The sequence below is a fragment of the Camelina sativa genome, chromosome 17 (genome assembly GCF_030686135.1).
Source record: "Camelina sativa cultivar CO46 ecotype springtype chromosome 17, ASM3068613v1".
In the NCBI taxonomy this organism is placed as follows: domain Eukaryota; kingdom Viridiplantae; phylum Streptophyta; class Magnoliopsida; order Brassicales; family Brassicaceae; genus Camelina; species Camelina sativa.
The window spans coordinates 17,046,867-17,066,873 of record NC_141896.1 but is presented as its reverse complement, the minus strand read 5'-3'; the positions used below and the strand labels follow the sequence as shown (position 1 = coordinate 17,066,873).

The 20,007-nt window shown below is 37.6% G+C and overlaps 6 protein-coding genes across 10 annotated transcripts; 1 reads left to right on the top strand and 5 right to left on the bottom strand.

The window, feature by feature from the left end:
* Positions 1 to 460: 460 nt before the first annotated feature.
* Positions 461 to 4,362, bottom strand: LOC104756942 (receptor-like protein 4). 2 transcript variants are annotated; one of them, XR_015586963.1, is made up of 9 exons: positions 4,058 to 4,356; positions 2,919 to 3,971; positions 2,641 to 2,791; positions 2,269 to 2,340; positions 2,048 to 2,108; positions 1,738 to 1,806; positions 1,399 to 1,476; positions 1,046 to 1,254; positions 461 to 957 (listed from the first exon to the last, which is right to left on the bottom strand). XR_015586963.1 is itself a non-coding variant. In XM_010479609.3 (9 exons), the coding sequence occupies exons 1-9, from the start codon at positions 4,146 to 4,148 to the stop codon at positions 848 to 850; spliced, it is 1,902 nt and encodes a 633-aa protein (XP_010477911.1). In that variant the 5' UTR covers positions 4,149 to 4,362; the 3' UTR covers positions 461 to 847. The 2 variants fall into 2 exon arrangements, 1 of the variants encoding a protein (XP_010477911.1); XM_010479609.3 differs by having other exon boundaries at positions 2,040 to 2,108; positions 4,058 to 4,362.
* A 1,141-nt stretch (positions 4,363 to 5,503) lies between these two features.
* On the bottom strand, positions 5,504 to 8,843 carry LOC104756943 (SUPPRESSOR OF GAMMA RESPONSE 1). The gene is made up of 6 exons (XM_010479610.3): positions 8,505 to 8,843; positions 7,662 to 7,803; positions 7,379 to 7,565; positions 6,745 to 7,259; positions 5,898 to 6,359; positions 5,504 to 5,811 (listed from the first exon to the last, which is right to left on the bottom strand). Exons 1-6 carry the CDS (start codon positions 8,510 to 8,512, stop codon positions 5,758 to 5,760), a joined length of 1,368 nt encoding a protein of 455 aa, XP_010477912.2. The 5' UTR covers positions 8,513 to 8,843; the 3' UTR covers positions 5,504 to 5,757.
* Positions 8,844 to 11,582: 2,739 nt separating this feature from the next.
* Positions 11,583 to 13,046, bottom strand: LOC104759435 (uncharacterized). The gene is made up of 3 exons (XM_087496567.1): positions 12,694 to 13,046; positions 11,965 to 12,646; positions 11,583 to 11,861 (listed from the first exon to the last, which is right to left on the bottom strand). The coding sequence occupies exons 1-3, from the start codon at positions 13,044 to 13,046 to the stop codon at positions 11,583 to 11,585; spliced, it is 1,314 nt and encodes a 437-aa protein (XP_087352693.1).
* Positions 13,047 to 13,410: 364 nt separating this feature from the next.
* On the bottom strand, positions 13,411 to 15,832 carry LOC147923902 (uncharacterized). The gene is made up of 6 exons (XM_087495876.1): positions 15,665 to 15,832; positions 15,046 to 15,188; positions 14,553 to 14,661; positions 14,245 to 14,404; positions 13,959 to 14,122; positions 13,411 to 13,883 (listed from the first exon to the last, which is right to left on the bottom strand). Exons 1-6 carry the CDS (start codon positions 15,665 to 15,667, stop codon positions 13,521 to 13,523), a joined length of 942 nt encoding a protein of 313 aa, XP_087352002.1. The 5' UTR covers positions 15,668 to 15,832; the 3' UTR covers positions 13,411 to 13,520.
* A 137-nt stretch (positions 15,833 to 15,969) lies between these two features.
* On the top strand, positions 15,970 to 18,414 carry LOC104756946 (ATPase GET3D, chloroplastic). Of its 4 annotated transcripts, none has more exons than XM_010479612.3 (7): positions 15,970 to 16,353; positions 16,610 to 16,753; positions 16,852 to 16,926; positions 17,031 to 17,224; positions 17,319 to 17,490; positions 17,570 to 17,980; positions 18,131 to 18,414. In XM_010479612.3, the coding sequence occupies exons 1-7, from the start codon at positions 16,144 to 16,146 to the stop codon at positions 18,260 to 18,262; spliced, it is 1,338 nt and encodes a 445-aa protein (XP_010477914.1). In that variant the 5' UTR covers positions 15,970 to 16,143; the 3' UTR covers positions 18,263 to 18,414. The 4 variants fall into 4 exon arrangements, with proteins under 4 accessions (XP_010477914.1, XP_087351999.1, XP_087352001.1 ...); XM_087495873.1 differs by having other exon boundaries at positions 15,990 to 16,353; positions 16,852 to 16,930; positions 17,028 to 17,224; XM_087495875.1 differs by having other exon boundaries at positions 16,019 to 16,353; positions 17,028 to 17,224.
* On the bottom strand, positions 18,227 to 19,941 carry LOC104756947 (putative transmembrane ascorbate ferrireductase 4). The gene is made up of 4 exons (XM_010479613.3): positions 19,672 to 19,941; positions 19,541 to 19,592; positions 19,242 to 19,438; positions 18,227 to 18,698 (listed from the first exon to the last, which is right to left on the bottom strand). Exons 1-4 carry the CDS (start codon positions 19,792 to 19,794, stop codon positions 18,360 to 18,362), a joined length of 711 nt encoding a protein of 236 aa, XP_010477915.1. The 5' UTR covers positions 19,795 to 19,941; the 3' UTR covers positions 18,227 to 18,359.
* Positions 19,942 to 20,007: the final 66 nt, after the last annotated feature.

The window sequence follows — 20,007 nt, the reverse complement described above, 5'->3', positions numbered from 1 at the left end:
ATTAGTCTAATATTAATTAAAATTATATTGTTACCTTTATTGAATCTCAGTGTTAGTTTAAAATCAGAAGATTATTAGTTTAAAACTTAAGTTTAAACCTCATTCAAGTAGGTTAAATCTTAAGTTTCTTTTAACACTGATAGAGTTAACCTTAAGTTTCTTCTGATTTTATTAGTGTTAAAAGAAGGTTCTTGTATTCTTTTGTGATTTTCTTTCTCAGTTTCAGTGATATATTTGGAAGAAATAACCAATAAAATATTTCTGCTGAAAGAGAAGTGTCCCGGTTTTTTTGATCAATATATTTGCAACTTTATTGGGAAGGTCGAGGTCGAACTTGAAATTACTGTTATGGGCTGATATGGTGCCCATTTTATTAAGTAGATTACCGAAACAGTAGCATTGTAAACCAACCAAGAAGGAAAAGCTCTTCGAACCCAGGGAAAAATCATTGGATGTTTCATTGTTGTTAATTTTAATTCACTTTCATTATAGAAACAAGTTTGGTTAATCCACATGTGTTGATATCCATTGACCTCGAAACAAAAGGGAACAGTATGATACATGCAACACAGATACAGGGAAGGGCGTAAGTAAGAATGTGTATCAATTAATATTTTCATTTATCTAAGAGAGACCAAAAATACGATGAAGGGAGATTGAGTTCTTACTCTTTTGGGGAATAATTTCACACTCTTTGATCCATTGATTGCCCCCTCTTCATTGTTATTTGTTGGGGAGTCTTCTTGAGGAGTAATGCTTCATATACTAATTACACATAAAATCTCTAATCCTCATCTCATCCCCTTGTTCTGTCCAAGTCAAATCTCTTCCTACCTCTCATTCTCGGCTATTGCGAATTCAGGGGCAGTGTGGGCATTCCTTTCGCGTGTTGGCTCTCCATTTCCAGTAGCATTAAAGACTTTTGCCTCTGGTATCTGTTTCTCTTCGCTGCTAGCGCTGCAACAACACACATACAAAGACTCAGAGAGAGATCAAGATTCAAAAATGTCCTTCATCTTCTTCAATTTTGAGGAATTTTACTTACATGTCAAATCGTGGGGAGGTGCAAAGTCGTAATCATGTCTTCCTCTCCAGATGCAACACAAGTAAATGACTAGGAGAACCAGAATGAGAAACACAACACAAGATATGGCTATGGCTATTTTACCCCCTTTGGATAAGTGGCCATTCTCCCATAGTAGTGGACACGACGGAAGCGATGGTACTCCGCATAATCCTTTGTTTCCAGAGAGACTGTAAAAAAGAAGGAGATTGTTGTAGAGTGTGAGCTTATAGATCAAAGAACAAAGCCATTGATAATAAAAAGGAAGGTAATTTGCCATTGATGAAACTAATATAGACTATATAATTCCATGCGGACTTTGAAATTTAACTTACTCGATGATTCCACCATGAACACCAACTGAATAAACCTCCTCTGGTACCTTTCCTTGCAATTCGTTGCCATTCAAAAGCCTAAAAACACATCATAGATAAATCAATCAGCGTTCATGTTAACGTCAATAAAGATGGTTGTCATCAAAACCTTGTTATGCATCCTCTACTTATTAATCATCTAATATAGAAAAAATGAAAATGCCAATATAGTTGTGTTACCATGAATCATTATTTCCTTGTCTCTTACATAGATAGTGGTTGTTTTTTCACATGGAATAGAGAAAAAATATTGACACAGAACAGTTACGTTAAAAGGAATGTTATGAAGCAGCTTCTTACACGAGCTTTAAGCTTGACAAGGACAGACTTTCAGGTATTGGTCCTGTGAGCTGATTGTTTGATAAGTCACTGCAATCCAAATAGGCAAACAATAAACACAAATGTACCGAGCCAGAATTGTTTCTTTGGTTTCTCTAAACCATCCTCCCACTCTAATATCATTGTTTCATTGTCATCTTAAACGTACGTATTTAAAAGAAATTATCTACAACTTGAAGCAGTAACAAGCTGAAAAGATTTCCATTGATGCATTTATGATAAAATTTTGGCAACTGATGATGGACCGAGGTATGTTAACTTACAGACTCACAAGGGATTTATGCCCAAGACCCAAAGGTAGTTGACCAGTTAAGGTATTTGAACTCAAGTTCCTGCAAGAAAACAAATGAAAAATCCATAAATGCCTTTTCCCAAAGAATATGAGATAATCGAGTTAATTTGCGTCTCTTTAGCAAAATCACAATTCAAATGCATTATGAAGAGCTACGAAATCTGAGATAGATAAACAAAGTCAATAGTTGAGATACTTACAAGCTATTCAAATTCGTCAGCAGACTTATTTGTTCACTGATGAATCCTTTCAAGCCTTGGCTTCCAAGGTCTCTGAAACAAGTATAGAAGTATGAGACAACTCTCTATATTAAGCATTACATGATAACATATTAATAGTAAGAAAACCACAATGCAGACATAATAATGAGCACCAAATAAGGCAATATTATCTATGCAGTTACTATCTATAGTTAACACTATTCCAAGTAAGTGCTGGAAGCTTATGACAATGCCGAGACACAAAATTCCAGATAAACAATTTAATTCGTAACCCTTAATCAAGTTATTTGCTTTCCTTAATCAAGTTAAGACAAGGCAGTTCTGGTTACTGTCTGCATCCATGAAACTCACATTTGGAAGATCACAAGAGCAGATCCTTGCGAGTTTGCCCGGCATGAGACTCCTTCCCAAGCATCCCAATTAGTAGGAGCACATGGATCACCATTCCAACCCATTCTATCAGGAACACGTAGTGAATCCTTCAATGCTTTCATAGCAGTGACTGCAAAAAAAACGAACCAGTTTCGCTCAAGGCTATTATTCTCAGAATTCAAATCAAATCAAGAAAAAACATAAATGTTGTTATCCACCAAAAACAGTGTTAGAGTATCCCTATAAATCTGACATACCTTGTTCTGGCACTGTAGCCATATCAGCAGGAACAATAGCGTAATTCTCAAGCCCACTAATGATCGGTGCACCGGAAACAGACGACAATTTCACAGTCACAGTCGTACTACTCAGATTCTTCACAGTATAGTTCAAACTAAACGCAGCAAATCCACCAACCTCATGGAACACATCAACTCTGCTCACATTTTGATCATTCACAACCAGATCAAACACTCTTTGCCCAGCCTTCTTCACAGTAGAATCAATCTCAGAGAAATGAAACCAAAGCAAGTAATCAAGCTTCGCATCAACCTCAAGCTCGTAAACCAAAGAACCACCACCACCAGAAGCCGTAACCGCCGTTTGATAAAGCTTCATCGGGAAATAATTAGGCGCCTGATTCACTCCTTTGATTTTCTCAACCGTAGACAACGACCTCGCCACCGATTTCGAATCATCCGATCGGAAATCTTCATCGGATTGCCACGACCGCCCGAAACTATCGGTGTGGTTAGTGAACCCAGGACCCCACTGATCCGAGCCGCACGAGAGCCTCCCGTAGTTAACCAACAGAACATTCTGACCAGTCCCGTCGGCGTCGTAGGAAGAAGGATCAACTTGCAAGACTTCTAAAGAACCAACAATAGGAGGATCAGTAGCGATGCTGTAAAAGCACAAATCGAGCTCACCGTCACCGATAAAGGCAAAGAGATCAGAGTAAGAGCCGTCGCGAAGGAAACCTTCAGGCCAAGGAGATCTCCAGGAGAAAACGAGCGTGCCTTCGACGGAGACATCAAAGGACGGGGAATGAGATTTACCGTCGTAGTTATCGTAAACGGTGAAAGTTCTGAGATAGTAACGACCAGGAGGGAGAGGAACGACGTAGCAATTCTTCTTGCCGAAGGAGAGAGGGAAGTACCTGATGGTTTTCTCGGCGATTTGATGGAATCGAAGAGGCTCGGAGACGACGGCGGTGCTTCCCCCGGTGTAGAATTGATCGGGGAGCCATGTGCGGTTGAATGCGTCAGTTGAACCTTCGGGACTTCCACAGTCAATGAAGAAAGATGTATCTGCAACATAAGAAAAACAGAGGATGAGTTCAGTTAATCATTAGTCAGATCTAGACGGAGAGATAGAGATAAGGAGTGTGACGTACTGAATGGAGAGGAGAGAGAGAGGGGAAGGAGGAGGAGGAAGATGATGGAGGAGAGAAAGAGGTAGAAGGAGGAAGATGGAGATAAGGGCATTTTGGGAATTAGATGGAATTGAGAGAGTGCAGAGTAAAGGGAAGCATGTAATGTGATGGTGGTGGTGGTACTACGACTGTGATTTGAAAGAAGAAACCAATTTTGTCAACAATTAAAAAAAAAAAAAAAGAAGAGGATGAAGGAGGAAGGGCGAGATTAGCGGGTGGACTGAGTTGAGTCATTTAAGGACATTTACACACTTCTGGCTGACTTTAAGTTTTCACTTTTTCTCTGTATTTATGGACCGCTTTTTACTATCTTTTCTCTTTTAAATATTCTGTTTTTGACTAATTGTTTTTAAATAAACCTGATTAGTCCTATTTTGTTTTGTAGTAATGCCATTGGAATAATACAGTAACAGTAACACTAACAGTGTATTTATTACACACGGGAAACGAGTAGATATAGAAGATAGTGGTAAAATTGTAAAAGTGAGAGAGTGTCTCGCGAGAAGAGGCAATTAAAATAGTAAAAGAAAGGAGTTACTTACTTTACTTAACTATTACGTCAGTGGGAGAAGTAAATATTATACTAGTCACCACCGTGACGTGGCCACCACCACCATGCACTATATCAGACAAAATATTCATTCACTACCTAAAATTCACCGGTAAATCTAACTAAACCCCAACCAATCATTTTAACTTTCTTTTTCACTGCTACATATCTGAAAATTCAGTTTTAGTTGGGTAACCACCAAGTCAAAAACCTATTATCTAATCCTAGTTTGATTTAACTAGAAATAAACTCTATCTCTAATGACGGAAAAAAAGTTGTGATCATGATGCCCACTCTGAATTCGGTTGGAATTAATATTTTTTCCGGGTCAGTCTTATTCCTTAACTAGACATTTTGGAGTGATTTAGTGAAAGAATAAAAGAGCAACGTGGTTAGTAGTTAGTTACTGTAAATCGTCGTCAGAAGACAACGCGTTCAGGGTGTAAATGTAAACATATTAAAGTCTCTGAATCCGTGACTCCGTCTACTTGTCGTTTCCCTCTAAAAAAAAGTACAATAAGAAAACAAAACCCCGGTCTAACTCACCAACCCCCCGGTTTTCTCTTGAGTTCCATTGACTTATGTCTAATTATTCAATGGGCTTTCAAGCCCAGCCCATTTCTTTGACACATACATTTCCATTTGCAGGCAGGTGTTCAACAAGCACAACGTTGTTGTTTGTTTCTAGTCTAGGTTTACTACCTTCTTGCCGATGGGAAGCTAAACATACAAAAAGTGCCTTGTCAATTGTCGCGTTTTACATAAGAAATGGCCAAGATGGCTAGGTTGGTTTTGGACCTTCTGTTAAGCAAGAAACATGAGTTCGGTAAGAAAGTTTCCTAGTGAAGTTGTAGATATATAATTCATACATCCTTGGGTCTCATAAAACTCTTCAAAAGCATCATATTTACATACTGACATTGCAAATTAGATCAGAAAACACGTTCCAAAGTAGTTCTAATCAATCCGAAAACAAAAAAAAACACCGAAACAAGTTCGAATCAATCCCTCGAGGAAACTACCATATTACAACAAGAGCTTGGCACTGTTTTGCCAACCAAAAAATATCAATGAGTTCCATAGCCTTGAGCTCGTGGTAGATTTTGTTAAGTCAGTCAGTCTTTCCGGTCCCCCAGGCGAGAAAGCTGTCCTGTGATCCAAATTCCTATACAGACATAACCAAAACCCATTAGGCTTTTGTACCTGCTGATTGCATGTAAAAAAGTTGAAGTAGAAAGAGGGAAGTTTTACCAGCTGGCTCAGACGAAACTCAGGTGGAGTATCGAGCTCTATGTTGGAGGGATCAAGAACGATCTTCTGACATTCCTCCAGGTCTCGTTTGAAGTCTTCTGTTCCTAGGTGTGCGTAATCTGCAAAACATGGTTGTTTATCCTTTAAGCTTCCACTGTTTGTGTTCTCTTCCCTGTCCTGTGATCCCACTAGCAAGATATCATCACAAAGAGACAAGGCTTCCACAAGCTGTTGCGAGTTCAAGATAAACTGATATCCGCTGTCAAACCAAGTCGGCTGTTCCTCAGCTTCGTTTTCATCATCTCTATCCTTCTCCTGCTCTTCTTTATCATCTATTGTTTCTTTTGCTCCGTTTTCAAGTCCAGGTTCAGGCTCAGGCTCAGGCTCATATGCAGAACTTGGTCTTTCAAGATTAGCCTGACTACTCTGGACCTCATCTTCCATATACATTACCTCAGATGTCTAAGGTACCGGAAACAAAAGACATAATGTCAATTAGTGCAATATCAATAAGGTGTTAGATTACACAGGAATGTGAAAAACTCCAACCAGCACACTCCTTCTTTATTCACTACAGCAAGAGCTTCTACTTGTTACTTGTTTTAAGAGTATATTCCACCCTCAACCCAATTCTCAATCCTAAACCATAGAATAATCCTGAATACCCAACTCCCTCTGCCTAAACTTCCTTTTCATTTTCATCACTAATTATGTGGCTAACCGTCTCAACTATAGCTGCTGAATTATCACAACAGCGACAAACCACACCACCTATGGTAATCACAATGCTCTCAGACTAGACTAGCACAAGGATTTGTCAATAGAAAGCAAACGAAAAGAATTTTACCTCAGCAAGAGAAACATCTTGGGCAGTAACATAGCTATGGGGAGTAACATAGTCATTTGCAAAGTGAGAATCAGAACAAAGTTGTACAGCATGTTGAGGCTCAGGTGTAACCATTTTTGGAGTAACAGGATCCACTGTTGGATTCATTACAGCAAAGATTTCCTCAGAGACTTCTTGCTCAGCTTTATCACCTTGCTTGACAACTAGCTGCTGTGGCTGCTGGTAGAATATCTTAGAAACAACATAATCACCTTCCTTCTCATCTTCTTCTATTCCCAAGTGATATTGGTGCATCACCCAGTTCGTTTTCACGGCTTTTCCGCCATAAAGAACCATAATTTTCTTGCACCCTCTTTGAACACCATCCAACACAACCGGTTTCGTTCTTCCTGTCTTATGCCAGCGCACATCGCCAAAATCGTCGTCGTGAATCTTTCTACGCTTTCGAGTTCCTGTGCTGTAGGCTTTGATTGCCTTATGAAAGAAGTGGGACACTGTTCCATCGTTCTTAACACCTGTATTTTTTTTTTCAATTTAAGTTTAAGATAAAATGAACTTCGGAACATCTTTGATGACTGAAAACAGAAAGAAGTTGATGACTGAAAACAGAAAGAAGAAACCTGCATTGCCTAACCTGGTAAATTCTTAGGATGAGTGTAACAGATCCCATCATCTTGATTGACAGTTGGGATGAACTCATCGATGAATGGGTGAGAACTTAAACCTGATAAACCAGATTTTGCTAGCAAGTGCCATATGATCTCTGGATCAGATGGATCGAACTTCACACCTCGAGGCAAGCCTGGCCAGTCATCAACAACCTGAAAATGTACAAAAACTAGTCAATATTACAACAACTACATAGATATACGATATTAGAGAATAATCGACAAATGAAACAAAAGAGCAAAGCATACATCGCTGTTGTCAATGACATGTCGACAGTTTGGACAATGTCTTGTAGGATTGCTTTTCCACACAACTTTGCGAGGGTCAGAACCAGCCGATGCACTCATAATTTTTGTTGCAATCCGGTTGCTATCGATTAGCCATGATCGTCTACATACAGTAAAAAAAAGAGCAACCATTGGTCAAGACAGTAGTTCCAAACATTAGAGAGATGATAGCAACACAATGCCATTACCAAAATGCAGGTTAAAGAAGACATGGTCACATAAAAACAAAACTAAATCCTGAAAAATCAGACATTATTATGTCTACCAGAATCTATATTTAGCAGAATACTTGTTCCTGTTGTACTTAAGGAACAAAGACAGCCTGAAATATGGAATCTGTTCCACCATATTTGGTAAGGACATTGGATATCTCTACTTTGATAAGAGTGCAGACACTGAAATACATACATACTGTAGTGTATAGATACTAAGCAGCAGCAGTTAAAAAGGTATGAACTTCAAGCTCATCAATCAAATTAGCATCATACAACAGGAAACTTCAAAACAAAATCCCTTCTTGAAAAAAAGCTAGTAGCAGTGTAAATGAAAGACCCAAATGCAGATTTCAAATTAAAACCCTTTCGCGCTTAGCTTTGACATCGGAGAAACTAAAATCACAAAGCTCCATGGATACACAAACGCAAACAAAAACTAAAAAGATTCAAACTTTTTTTTTTTGTTTCTACTTCAAAATTGCAATCGGGAGGGGGGGGGGGGGGAATCGTACTTAGGGTTTGAGTCTCAACTCAAAAAACCATGAACTAGCCAAAATCCAGAGCGAGATCGAAAGAGAAAAGTACTTACCCAGCCATGGGAGCTTGACGAAGAAAAAGATCAGAGAAGCAGAATCGGGAAAACCCTAGACAAGTCTCTCTCGCTCTCGAGACGCTTAAATGGATACAATTGCAAAGTAAGGATATTCTCAAAACTCGAGTCCGGGATTAATACTACTACTGTTTTCGCTTAAGTACGAAATAAAGTGTTAAAATCTTTTTTTTTTTTCTTTCTTTTTAATAAAAGATTTTGAGAGACAATAAAATCTCGTCCCGAGCGAAATATAACTGGGAAGTGGAGAAGAAGAGAGAGAGAGAGAGAGAGAGAGAGAGGCGCCTGTTTATGTTTTCTTTTTGGAAGTGTGAGGGCATTTATTGAGTGTGACTCGGTCCGCATAAATTCGACGACTTTGCGTTGACTTCTATCGTAACAAGTACACGCTTGTCGTATAGATCAACGGTTAGGATGATCTCTTCCGTGGTTCTAATTATTTAATTAAGTAATACGTACTACCTTATATTATAATCATACAGAGATAAAGGATTGGCTTAATGATGTTTATTTATTTATAAATGTACTTTTATGATACTATGCGACATAATTTGGTGGACTTTCTCACTTTCCAGAGAATGTATTAAATTATATTTTAAATCCAAATATTGAAGAAGACAAAAAGCCATTAGTGTTTTATCATCCACCTTCACACATATTGAGTTTTGAGCGCTCTAAATTATTATCAAATATTATACAATTATTATATATAAATATTTATATGTTTGTATCTAATTAGTTTAGGAAATCTATTTCATATATGAATGTATGCAAACCCTAATCATTATTCTCAACTCATGAGATTAAATATATCCATTTTTTAGTACTTGTACATGCTAAAAAATATTATTGTGTAAACGATTGTGTATATAACACGACAAACTGATAATATTATACCAATACAACTTATATAAGAATTGGATTCCTAATTATATTAATATTATGATTTTGAACAGGGTTAATTGTATTTTAGTCCAAAACAAAGAAACATTAAAGGTAATTATATATAACATATATAGCCAAATTATATAAGAATGAATTTATACTTAGAATTAGCTCTATATAATAGAGCTAATTTTGCACAAGAATTGGACTCATACTTGTTAGTTTTCCCCTTATTGCTATGGACACGATACACTTGAAGACGATTTTTAAACATAATTACATGTGATTGTGAACATTGTTTTTGGTATATTTTTAGTAGGAAAATTCTTGTTTTTGTTCAGCGGTTTTTGAAATTAATTCACAATTGTAGATTCTAAATCATTAGTCATTTTTAATATATATTTTTATTTAGTTGTCTCTCGTAGTTGTTAGTTTAATCTATAGCAGTCAAATCAAAAACTTGGAGGCTTTTTGCAAGCAAGGTAGATATCCAACAGCAGCTTATGGCAATTGATGCAAGTGGAGCATATGGCAATCGATACTGCTCGGGCTGATTTACTTTTCAAAATTGATGTATCTGCTAACTCTAGACAATTGAGATCATTTTTTGTTTTTGTTTTGTTTTGGATTGGAAAATGTTATCCAATAACAGCCTATAAGCTTCACTTGGAGGTAGATACATTGTTTATTTTATTATGCATCTTCATTCTAGATCATAGTTTTAAATGTTATTGGATGAATGATTTGTAAATTCATATAGAATTGTAAAATTATAAAAATCAAAATACATGAATTTTGAAATAACATGTTTAATCCATGAATTTGAATCTTTCTATATTTCACTTTTAAATCCATTCAATTAAAACATAATGTAAATTTTTTTTAATCTAAAATCAAATCATTAACCGAATAACATGAAATTTTTATTTATAAATCATATAAGCAATAACACATGATTTTGATAAATATTTAAAAATTAATTATTGAATAACAAATGATTTTTTGATTGGATTTCCAAATCCATTAAAATCATAAAAATCATAAAAATCATTAACCCCTCTAGTATCCACGCCTTATCCTCAACATTCTCATAAAAGTTTGAACAATCAAAACAATAGCCAAAGTAGTTCCAACCTTTCTGAATGTCCATATTTAGAATGATTTTACTGTGATAAACCACTTCACCCAGAAACTGCAGCGTTGGGGAGGGATCTTGAGGCGTTGGTATCATAGATTCAACAAAGATAGAATGATTAGAATAACATTTCCTTTTGCCTGAATTTGCAGTTTCTCAACTAGCCAATATTTTCTTTAGAGAATGATTAGAAGGAAATTTAATCAAATCCACTTATCCTAAAAGTGGAGTCATGTATCAAGTACAAAACAATACAAAGTTTTTTAAAAATAACGAACCAATGTAAGTACCGGCTCTTGCTTTTTCGTGTCTCACGGCATAGATACCTTGCTCACTTAAAAGATAAAAGTATAATAACTACCCATTTCACTCTGTATAAAATATTTTATTTGGAGGTTAATTAGAGATCACTCTTTGCAAGTGTGCACTGAGAGATTAAGGAAATGCTAACCCCATAATCTAATATCGAAAGGCATACAGAATGAACGAAATGATCTAACAGAATTATCTGTCTCATCACTACAGAGTTGCGTAGTTTGGTTCTCCAATGAATAAGTCAATACTGGCATTTAGGCCCAAACCTTTACCAATGTCAAATGAATCGAACCATTAATATAAATCAAGATATATAAATCAGAGGAATATTAGGAGATAACATCAGAGCTAACTCAACACGGCAGCAGTCTACTTAGTGGCTTGGTGGGGAAAATAGACTTCTCAAAAATACAAATAAGAAGCTACTATCACCATAGTATCATTTAGAGTTCACAAAGAAGAAAAACACACGATTAAGGAGAAGGAGCAATGATTATATACTTGAACGAGAGGGATGTGACACGTAAGTTGCTGGTTTAAACCTGCTTTGAATGATGTCTCGTAGCAACACTAACATAGAGACAGTACTAAAAATGACCATATGAGTATCACACTATATATGACTTATTTAAAAGACGCATTTTAAGAGATTGCACATGACATAGAGTATCGAAAAAAACAAAGAACAATCTGCCAATATCCAAACACAAACTTAACAAGAATTATTTAAAAGAAAGATTTGAAACAACATGTCCGTACCGATCTCTCTCGCTCTCACACAAGGACAGAGTAAGGTTGTCTCCTGCTTCCACATTGTAATGTGCAAGTGACATGTTGTCGTCCTCTAACACCCCGGCTTTTCCAGTTAACTTCAACCTCCTGTGTGGTGGAATTTGGATCGCCGCAGCTATTTTCTCCTTCAAAGTCGCCACATTTTGCGATAATGACTGCAGTGTGATGTCAAAGGCATTGGAAACAGAAACCTTGATTGGAGCTGAACCCTGAAAAATGTACCAAGTCATAATTTATTAGATAAAACAACAACAAACAACTCAGACAAAGACGTATCTAGCTAGTAAGAGCCCGAAGAAATGAAAACATCACCGGGTGTTGAGCAAGATCAAACTGGTCTTTCGGAACAAGGGTGGCTGGTTCATCAAACGTGTGTGTCTTTGTCTTTGGCTCAGGTTCATCATCATCATGCTCCATGTTAGCAAAATCTTTCTCAAGAGAAGCATGCCAATTAACCAATGACATCACCCCTCCTTCCCACCATCGAAACGCCTGGAGAGAAGTCATCTGAAGAAGAAGGAAAAAACCATCCTGAACGGCTGCTGCATAAGCGTCACTGTTGCTCATCTTTTCTTCCAAATCTTTAGGGGGCGGAAATACTATGGAATACTCGAGAACAAACCGAAAGAAACGTGGGAAGTAGCGATTATCTTGATTGGTAAACTCAAACCCAGCTCCTCTTTTTCTCAAAGGCAGCCAAAAACGGTTACCATACCAAGCTGCTAACTGCGCTGTGAGCTTCATAGTCTCAAACTCCTTGCGCTTCATCCCTTTAGGAAGTCTGACTTCCAGGAGATCAGGCAGACAAACTTTACCATCATCATCATCATCATAATCATCATCATCAAGATTAGCTCTATAGTATTCGGTAAGAGGCTCAAGTACAACAACTTTCTTCTTCTCAGTAGCATCGTGATGATTAGCTCCGACATCTTCTTCTTTTTTTTGTTTTTTTTTTGTTTTTCTTGGATCAATGTGAAGAACGCTTCTTCTTCTTCATCTTCTTCTTGTTTCTCAGAAAGGTGTTCAGCGAGCTTTTGCTTGTAATATCCGTGTAAGGGATCTTCTGAGCTCTTCAGAAAGTTGAAGTTGAGGCTTTCATCATGGAGTTTAGCGTTAATGATAGACTTCTCCTTCTCAGACCCGTGTTCCGCTACATAACGTGCCGTCGTCTCCACGAATGTTTTCATATCTGGAGGTGGTGGATAGTCTTTCATATCTAGAGGTGGCAGGTTTTGCATTTCTGGAGGTACTGGAAAGCTTATCATATCTGCAAGTTCTACAAGGTTTTGCATATCTGGAAGAAGTGGTAGAAGGTTTTGCATATCTGCAAGTGGTGGAAAGCTTTGCATATCTGGAAGTGGTGGAAGGTTTTGCATATCCTTACTAGACATTTTATTTTTCTACAACCATAGATGAAATTAAAAAACAAATCAGATTCTTCGTTTTATGCATAAACTATCAAAATCTACCGTAAACACACAAAAATTCACTCCATGGAATAAACAAGAAATCGATGGATCCGTACCTCAGCCGGGAAGAAACAGCCCTGCCGTGTGTCGTCGTCGTGAAGAAGCGGAGAAGGATGGGTTGGTTAATAAAATGATGATATGCGACACAATTTATTATAAATTACATTAATAATCAATTTATCCAAAAACCAAACATATTATTTTCATCATCATCTCCTCCACATTTTTTTCTCTGATTTCAACAGATTAATTGGTTTGACACCAAAAAGGTCGGGATCAAATTCAATTTCCCAAACGTAGAAACATCTTATAATAATAAGTTGTCACTTTTTTTTTGTGTTTCTTACATTGGTTTTTCTTCTCAACGATACAAGCACACGTTGCTAAAACAAAAACCTACAGCTTCCTTACAGAAACTGATGAAACCTTAGATTTGCTTGTTGATGGTGTTTTAGACAATGCTGAAGCTTTGAAACCTCCTCTCAATAGACTCGACGCTGATGCTGCGCTTATCTTCCTTCTCTTTGCTTCTAACTCCATTCTTTTCTTGCTCGATGATGACATCGAGTAAGATGACTCGGGAAAAATGGAAGATGCATGGATTAGTGCTCGTTTGTCCTTTCGGTTCTTGTCAAACTTGGTTTTGAATTTCACGTTTGATGCAGCTTTAATATCTTCTTCACTCTTTGGAAGAAGTCGTATCCCCAAACCTATCTTCCTTGAGGCAGCCTCTTCTTCTGCTACACGTTTTCTGTGTCCCTGGCAAATGAGAACAAAGTTAGAACAGAGGAATCGATATTGCAAGCAGAGCGAAACTTGCAAATTGGAACTAACCCTAAGTTGTGCACGTAGAGCTCTGTTTATAGAGTAATCATCAGCATGTCTTGCATCAGAGACTCGCTGGAGACGGACCAAAAGCGGTTCTGCTGCTTTCTTCTTCTGCAAATCTACTTCTTGGTGCTCTAGACGATAAAACGGGTCTGCAAGCTTTCCCTTCTCTGCACAAGTTTATCCAAAAGCATGTCAAGAATAGTTAGACAGAACAAATAACAAGGATAAGCTATTTAGAGGCCTATAGAGCTTCTAAATGCAAACTTGTAGTAGAAAGATGGAAACCAACCTTCCTCAGCAGTGAGCTCCATGATTTCTGCATCTTCTACATCATACTCCTCGACCTTCTTCTGGGCACCACTAGTGATTACATACTCGCAATTCTGAGGATCAGTCTGTATGACTATCTCATGTTTGCAGCACGGTGATTTCATTGCAAAGCTCCATATCTAACCATGATAAGATATAAACCTCAGCCATAGTTTCATAGCAAGCGAAAAGAGAATATACAATGCAACGTACATGTATTTGAGCAATCAAATATTTTTTGGGACAAAAGTAAGTGATCATCAATAAAAGAAGGACTCTCAATCATACCTTTGTAGAATAATAGTTCCCAACTTGCTTCTTTTCTGCATTAAATCTAACACCCTTGCCAATCATAGAATTGCAGCCACCACACCATATATTATAAGGCATCTCGAACCTGAACACAAAATAAAAGCACGTATGAAAAATTTAACCAAAGTGAGAGTACCCTGCTGCCAATTCAACAAAAACAAAGCTTCTGATCAATAATCAAGTGAAATTACACAAGGCAAAGACTTTAACATCGAGCCATGCCAATTCACTGACAACAACTCAAGCCTAATACACACTTTTTCCTACTTATAAACATCATAATAGTTTGATGTTAAACTTTGGTTTAGCCTCATCTTCATGGATCACAGAAGCAACCAATTGAACAACTAGTTTGAATTCAGCCAAAAAGTAAGTAGCATCTTTTCTTCCAATGTTACAACTTGGGAACTAAGGCAGTCACTGCAATGATGAGCTAATAAAAATAGTATTTGATTATATATAAATTTACCTAATGACCAAAATCCCTTCGCCTATCTTCTTTGCTCTCTCTCTGAGAGGATGCTGTCCTTGAAACTTGTTCAAGGAACCTTGATCTGGAGTCCATTCCGGGGGATAGTAAAAGTTATCCGCCCTGGCAGCTGATAGAGTCGACTGCAAACACACGGGAAACAAATTGAAAAGAATTAACACATGAAACTGAAAACAATGAAAAAACACCAAACCAGATAGGAGAAAAGTATATATAATACAGATTACAGAACGCAAACAATTGATTCGATTAGACAAATCATACAGAAAAATTTGCAAATTACCGACGAACCATATCCTAATCAATTGGAAAAAAAGATAAAAATTACTCATAACAAACCCTTGTGAACAAAAACCTAGAAACCAAATCCTAGCACCGATGAATGCGAATACCCTAAAATTCCCAAAAGAGACTCATACTAATCGCAGACATAATCAATCTTAAGCACTTAGAGCTACGGGGATCCATTAAAACGAGCAAACACAGTTTATCCCCAATTTTACAACCATCGAGAAGCAGAAGATCAAAATATAGCATATCCCCCAATTGACTTATAGACCAAATTAACGATGAATTGAGCAAACGATATAAGACGTACCATCTTGTTTCAATCGAGATTGATCAAATCGATCTTCGTAATCTCCTCCTCCTCTGTGATGTTCAATCGCAAACAAAATCTTCTTTGGTGAAAACTGAACAGACTTGGTAAATTCACAGGTAACGAATCTTCTTTCTACCTCAGCAAAACGTTGCCGTGTTGATATATATATTTTCCAACGCGTTCGCGGATTTATAAATAACACGTAAGCTAATTCTTTTTTTTCTTATGGTCAATGTCGGTAATATTTTTTAAAAATAACAACAAATTGTTAATATATTTAGACGTGAAATAAAAGCAGTTTGAAAACGCGAAGGGCGTTTAAAATTAATCGGATGAGTAGAACGCAAACGTGAATTGTGTGTGTCGATGTGTCAGTTCCGATATTGTAACGCCTTTTATTACAAGCGGCTCTAGTTCGTTGAGCTCTCCGGCGAAAATCTGATCTTTTTGAATTTACCAAAAACAAAAACAAAAAAATGGTGTCTTTGGTAGCTTCTTCTCTTACATGCTCAAGCCTTACTCTGAATTTTATGCGGACGGAATCACCAGTTTCATCCTCCAAGAAGCGTCGATCAGCTTATGTGGTGGCAGCAACATCTTCGAGAGATGATAACGATACCAAATTCGTCACCTTTCTCGGAAAAGGCGGCTCCGGCAAGACCACCGCCGCTATTTTCGCCGCTCAGGTATTTATATATGATAAAAGAAGGCATTTTTATGATTTCTTTCTCATTGCATTTCATCAATCTTGACGAAAGTACTGAAATTTACTCGGCATTGAATTCTGTATCCTATAATGTTTAGAATTGAGTGTTGTTGTATTGATCTGATCACTCTGCTTAGATTTTTTTGATGTTTTTGCTGTCTTTAGAATTTTGAATTATGTGTTGTTGTTTTGTTTGCTAACTAATTTTTTTTGAGGGGGAATGGTTTTGCTAATAGCATTACGCATTGGCTGGATTGAGTACATGTTTAGTGGTACAAAATCAAGACCCTTCTGCTGATTTCCTCCTTGGAACCAAGATTGGGAATACTCCTACTTTGATCAACGACAATCTCTCTGTCATTAGGCTTGAAACCACAAAAGTGCGTTCCTTTTTGTTCTTGTTTCCATCTTCTTCGTATGCTTTATGTCTGTTTCAGGGTTTGATATTACTTAACGACGATTCTTTGAAACACTGCAGATGCTTCTAGAACCTCTTAAACAGCTGAAGCAAGCAGACGCTCGACTTAATATGACCCAAGGGGTTCTTGAAGGGGTAGGTATGTGACACACTACTTCGTATCTGCGAGTTTCGAGAGAAAAATATATTTGGGATTTTGAGTCTTAATTTGTTTTTCTTTGGCTATTGATGTGTAGTAGGTGGTTGGTGAAGAGCTAGGTGTGCTTCCAGGGATGGATTCAATCTTTTCTATGCTTGAACTCGAGAGGCTTGTTGGTTTCTTTAGGCAAGCAACCCGAAAGAACCACAAGGGGAAGAATTTTGACGTTGTGATTTACGATGGCATTAGCACTGAGGAAACTCTTCGGATGATTGGTCTAAGCAGCAAAACAAGGTCTCTTTTATGTTTTGCTTTTTTTTTTTTTTGGCTTCTGCTTCTTTCCCTTCTTGTATTCTTGTAGCCCTTAAGGAAGTTTGCTTTTTTGCAGATTGTATGTGAAATATCTGAGAAGTTTGGCTGAGAAGACAGATTTGGGGAGGCTAACAAGTCCTTCCATTATGAGATTTGTTGATGAGTCAATGAACGTAAGCGGCAATAAGTCTCCTTTCGATGGTATGACAACTCCTGCCATGTGGGATACTTTGGAACGTTTCTTGGAGGTGATCTGTTATCCCATAACTCAGTGTCTTCAAACTAATTTTTGTTCCTAAATCACATATGGAATTTTGCAAAATGTAGACTGGCGCTTCTGCTTGGAGAGATCCAGAGAGATTCAGGAGTTTCCTTGTAATGGACCCAAACAATCCTATGTCTGTTAAAGCTGCATTACGGTATTGGGGTTGTACAGTACAAGCAGGATCTCATGCTTCTGGTGCGTTTGCTATTTCTTCTTCTCATCTGACAAGCAAAACACCAAAAGAAGATTTTTTGCCTCTACCCTTTGCTTCTGCATCGGTTCCATTTACTATAAATGGTCTGGATTGGGACAAAATACTGCTGGACCAAGCGAATGCGAGTATCCGGGAACTTCTTTCTGAAACAGTAAGGAATGGAAGCAGCTTGACAACAACGGTAACGTTTGATGCAGCAAAGAAACTGGTGACTCTTTTCATGCCGGGGTTTGACAAATCTGAAATCAAACTGTACCAGGTAAAAAGCTTTCTCATCTCCCTCAGACTCTCACCTACATTTGTAAAGCTATCTCTGTACTGGCATAATGTGATTGCCTGCAGAATTCTTCTGTTCACATATGGAAATAAGAACTGAGAATGGTTTTTGGTTTTCTTGCTGAATTTGCAGTACAGAGGAGGTTCTGAGCTCTTAATAGAAGCCGGGGACCAAAGACGGGTGATTAATTTACCGTCTCAGATTCAAGGAAAGGTTGGAGGAGCCAAGTTTTTGGACAGAAGTCTGATCATCACAATGCGGTAATACATTTTAGAAGAACTAATTTGTTCTTTTTTGTACACCAAAGATGTGTAGTTTATCCCCAGATCCAATACAAACAAAGTAATGAAAGAAAGAAAACTCAAGAAGACAAACATTTGGGACGATCTTGAGATGAATAAACAAGTTTCTCATTACCAGAATGGCTCTGATACTTTGGCAAAACAGCAGCAGTTACAACAATGCAACTGAGTAGAGCCAAGCCAAGTCCTAGACCGTTGACAGTCATTGATTCAGAACCGCGTCTGGGGACGTTCCTCTTAGTCTGAAGGAACGTCAGTTTCTCAAGCAGTCCGGTCTCTGCGGTGGCAATGGCTAGACCGTATGTATAGAGTCCAAAGAAGACGTGCCATGGAAGAAACGTGGTTCTTGTTGTTCGTACTTCTCCTCTATGCCAGAAGCTCATGAACCCAGTCACCCACTGCAACACAACGTCATTATTATTAAATCTTCAAAACTGGTCTCACTAACTCTAGAGTTAACAAGGCCTTTTCGTAAATGCTGATAACTTGACGCCTCAGTTTCACATTTTCTTAAGAAACTGTAAATTACAATTAATAAACACCGGAACTTCAGCAATAAACTATGTAGGACATAATTAATAAGAGCATAGGTTGAAGTAACAGTCATGACTGGTTCTTTAATAGTCTTTTAGGGGAATCTTGTCAGCTTTAGCTTCCGTAACAAATCAGAAACTAATCCCAAGTGGCTATATAATTCTTCCTTTGTCCATTCTTTGCATTATTGATGGCAAACATTTCAAAAGAAGAGAAAGAAATTATAATGACAGCAACGTGTAATCCGCACTTTTAAAACATACTATATACGTTTTAAAAGACTTGGAAAGCATCTACTTCTTTTTCGATGATGCATTAAAAAATTCATGTCAGATGCTTAATAGTATTATATCTATAGAATAAAATGAAAATATAATATTGGTAGGTGGAAATAGAAAAAGACGAACCTGGGCAGCGAAGAGAGAAACAGAGAGTAAGCCCATCCAAGAATGGAGACTGTAGAAATTGGCAAATACTCCACGTTGGTAATGGAACTTTGTCCAAATCCCAAACACAGCAGAGGCCAATGCCACTCCTTGTAGCCATAGATGTACTGCTTTCTTCGTTTTCCTTGAACCAGGTAACCATTTGTGTATTAGAATCGCTGCAGATCACAAAACCCCCAGATTCTTGATTAACATATTCAAGAAAGAAAAGAGGAGGAAATCTTCATCAAAAGAGCATAAAGAGGGATGATCATCACTACCTTCTCCACTTACAAGAATGAAGCCAATCACCATCAGCAGAGGATGGAGAGTCTACATAATTATAAACTCTTGATTAGATATTTTGAGATCCTATTGAAATCAAAGAGAGCAAGGAGTGTGATATGATTACAGAGTAGCCGAAGTCTTGACCAGGGAGGAAGAGAGCCCAGTACAGAACCGAAACTGCAATTACTAAACCGGAGAGTCTCGCAAACAAGACCAGTGATAGTCTTGAAGAACCCACACTTCCCATTCTAATTATGTCTCTTCAAAGTTGAGTAGTAGTAGTCGTACACAGTAGAGTACAGTCTCTCAGACTCCGAGAGTTGCCGACAAGAAGATGTTTTATGAAACCAAAAAAGACATTTATGGTTCCGTTCCGTATAAAGACCTCTCTCTCTTTATACGGCCCATGTGATTTAACATTTAAGGCTGCTGGTACTGTGCTCATAGTCAAAATGTTGAC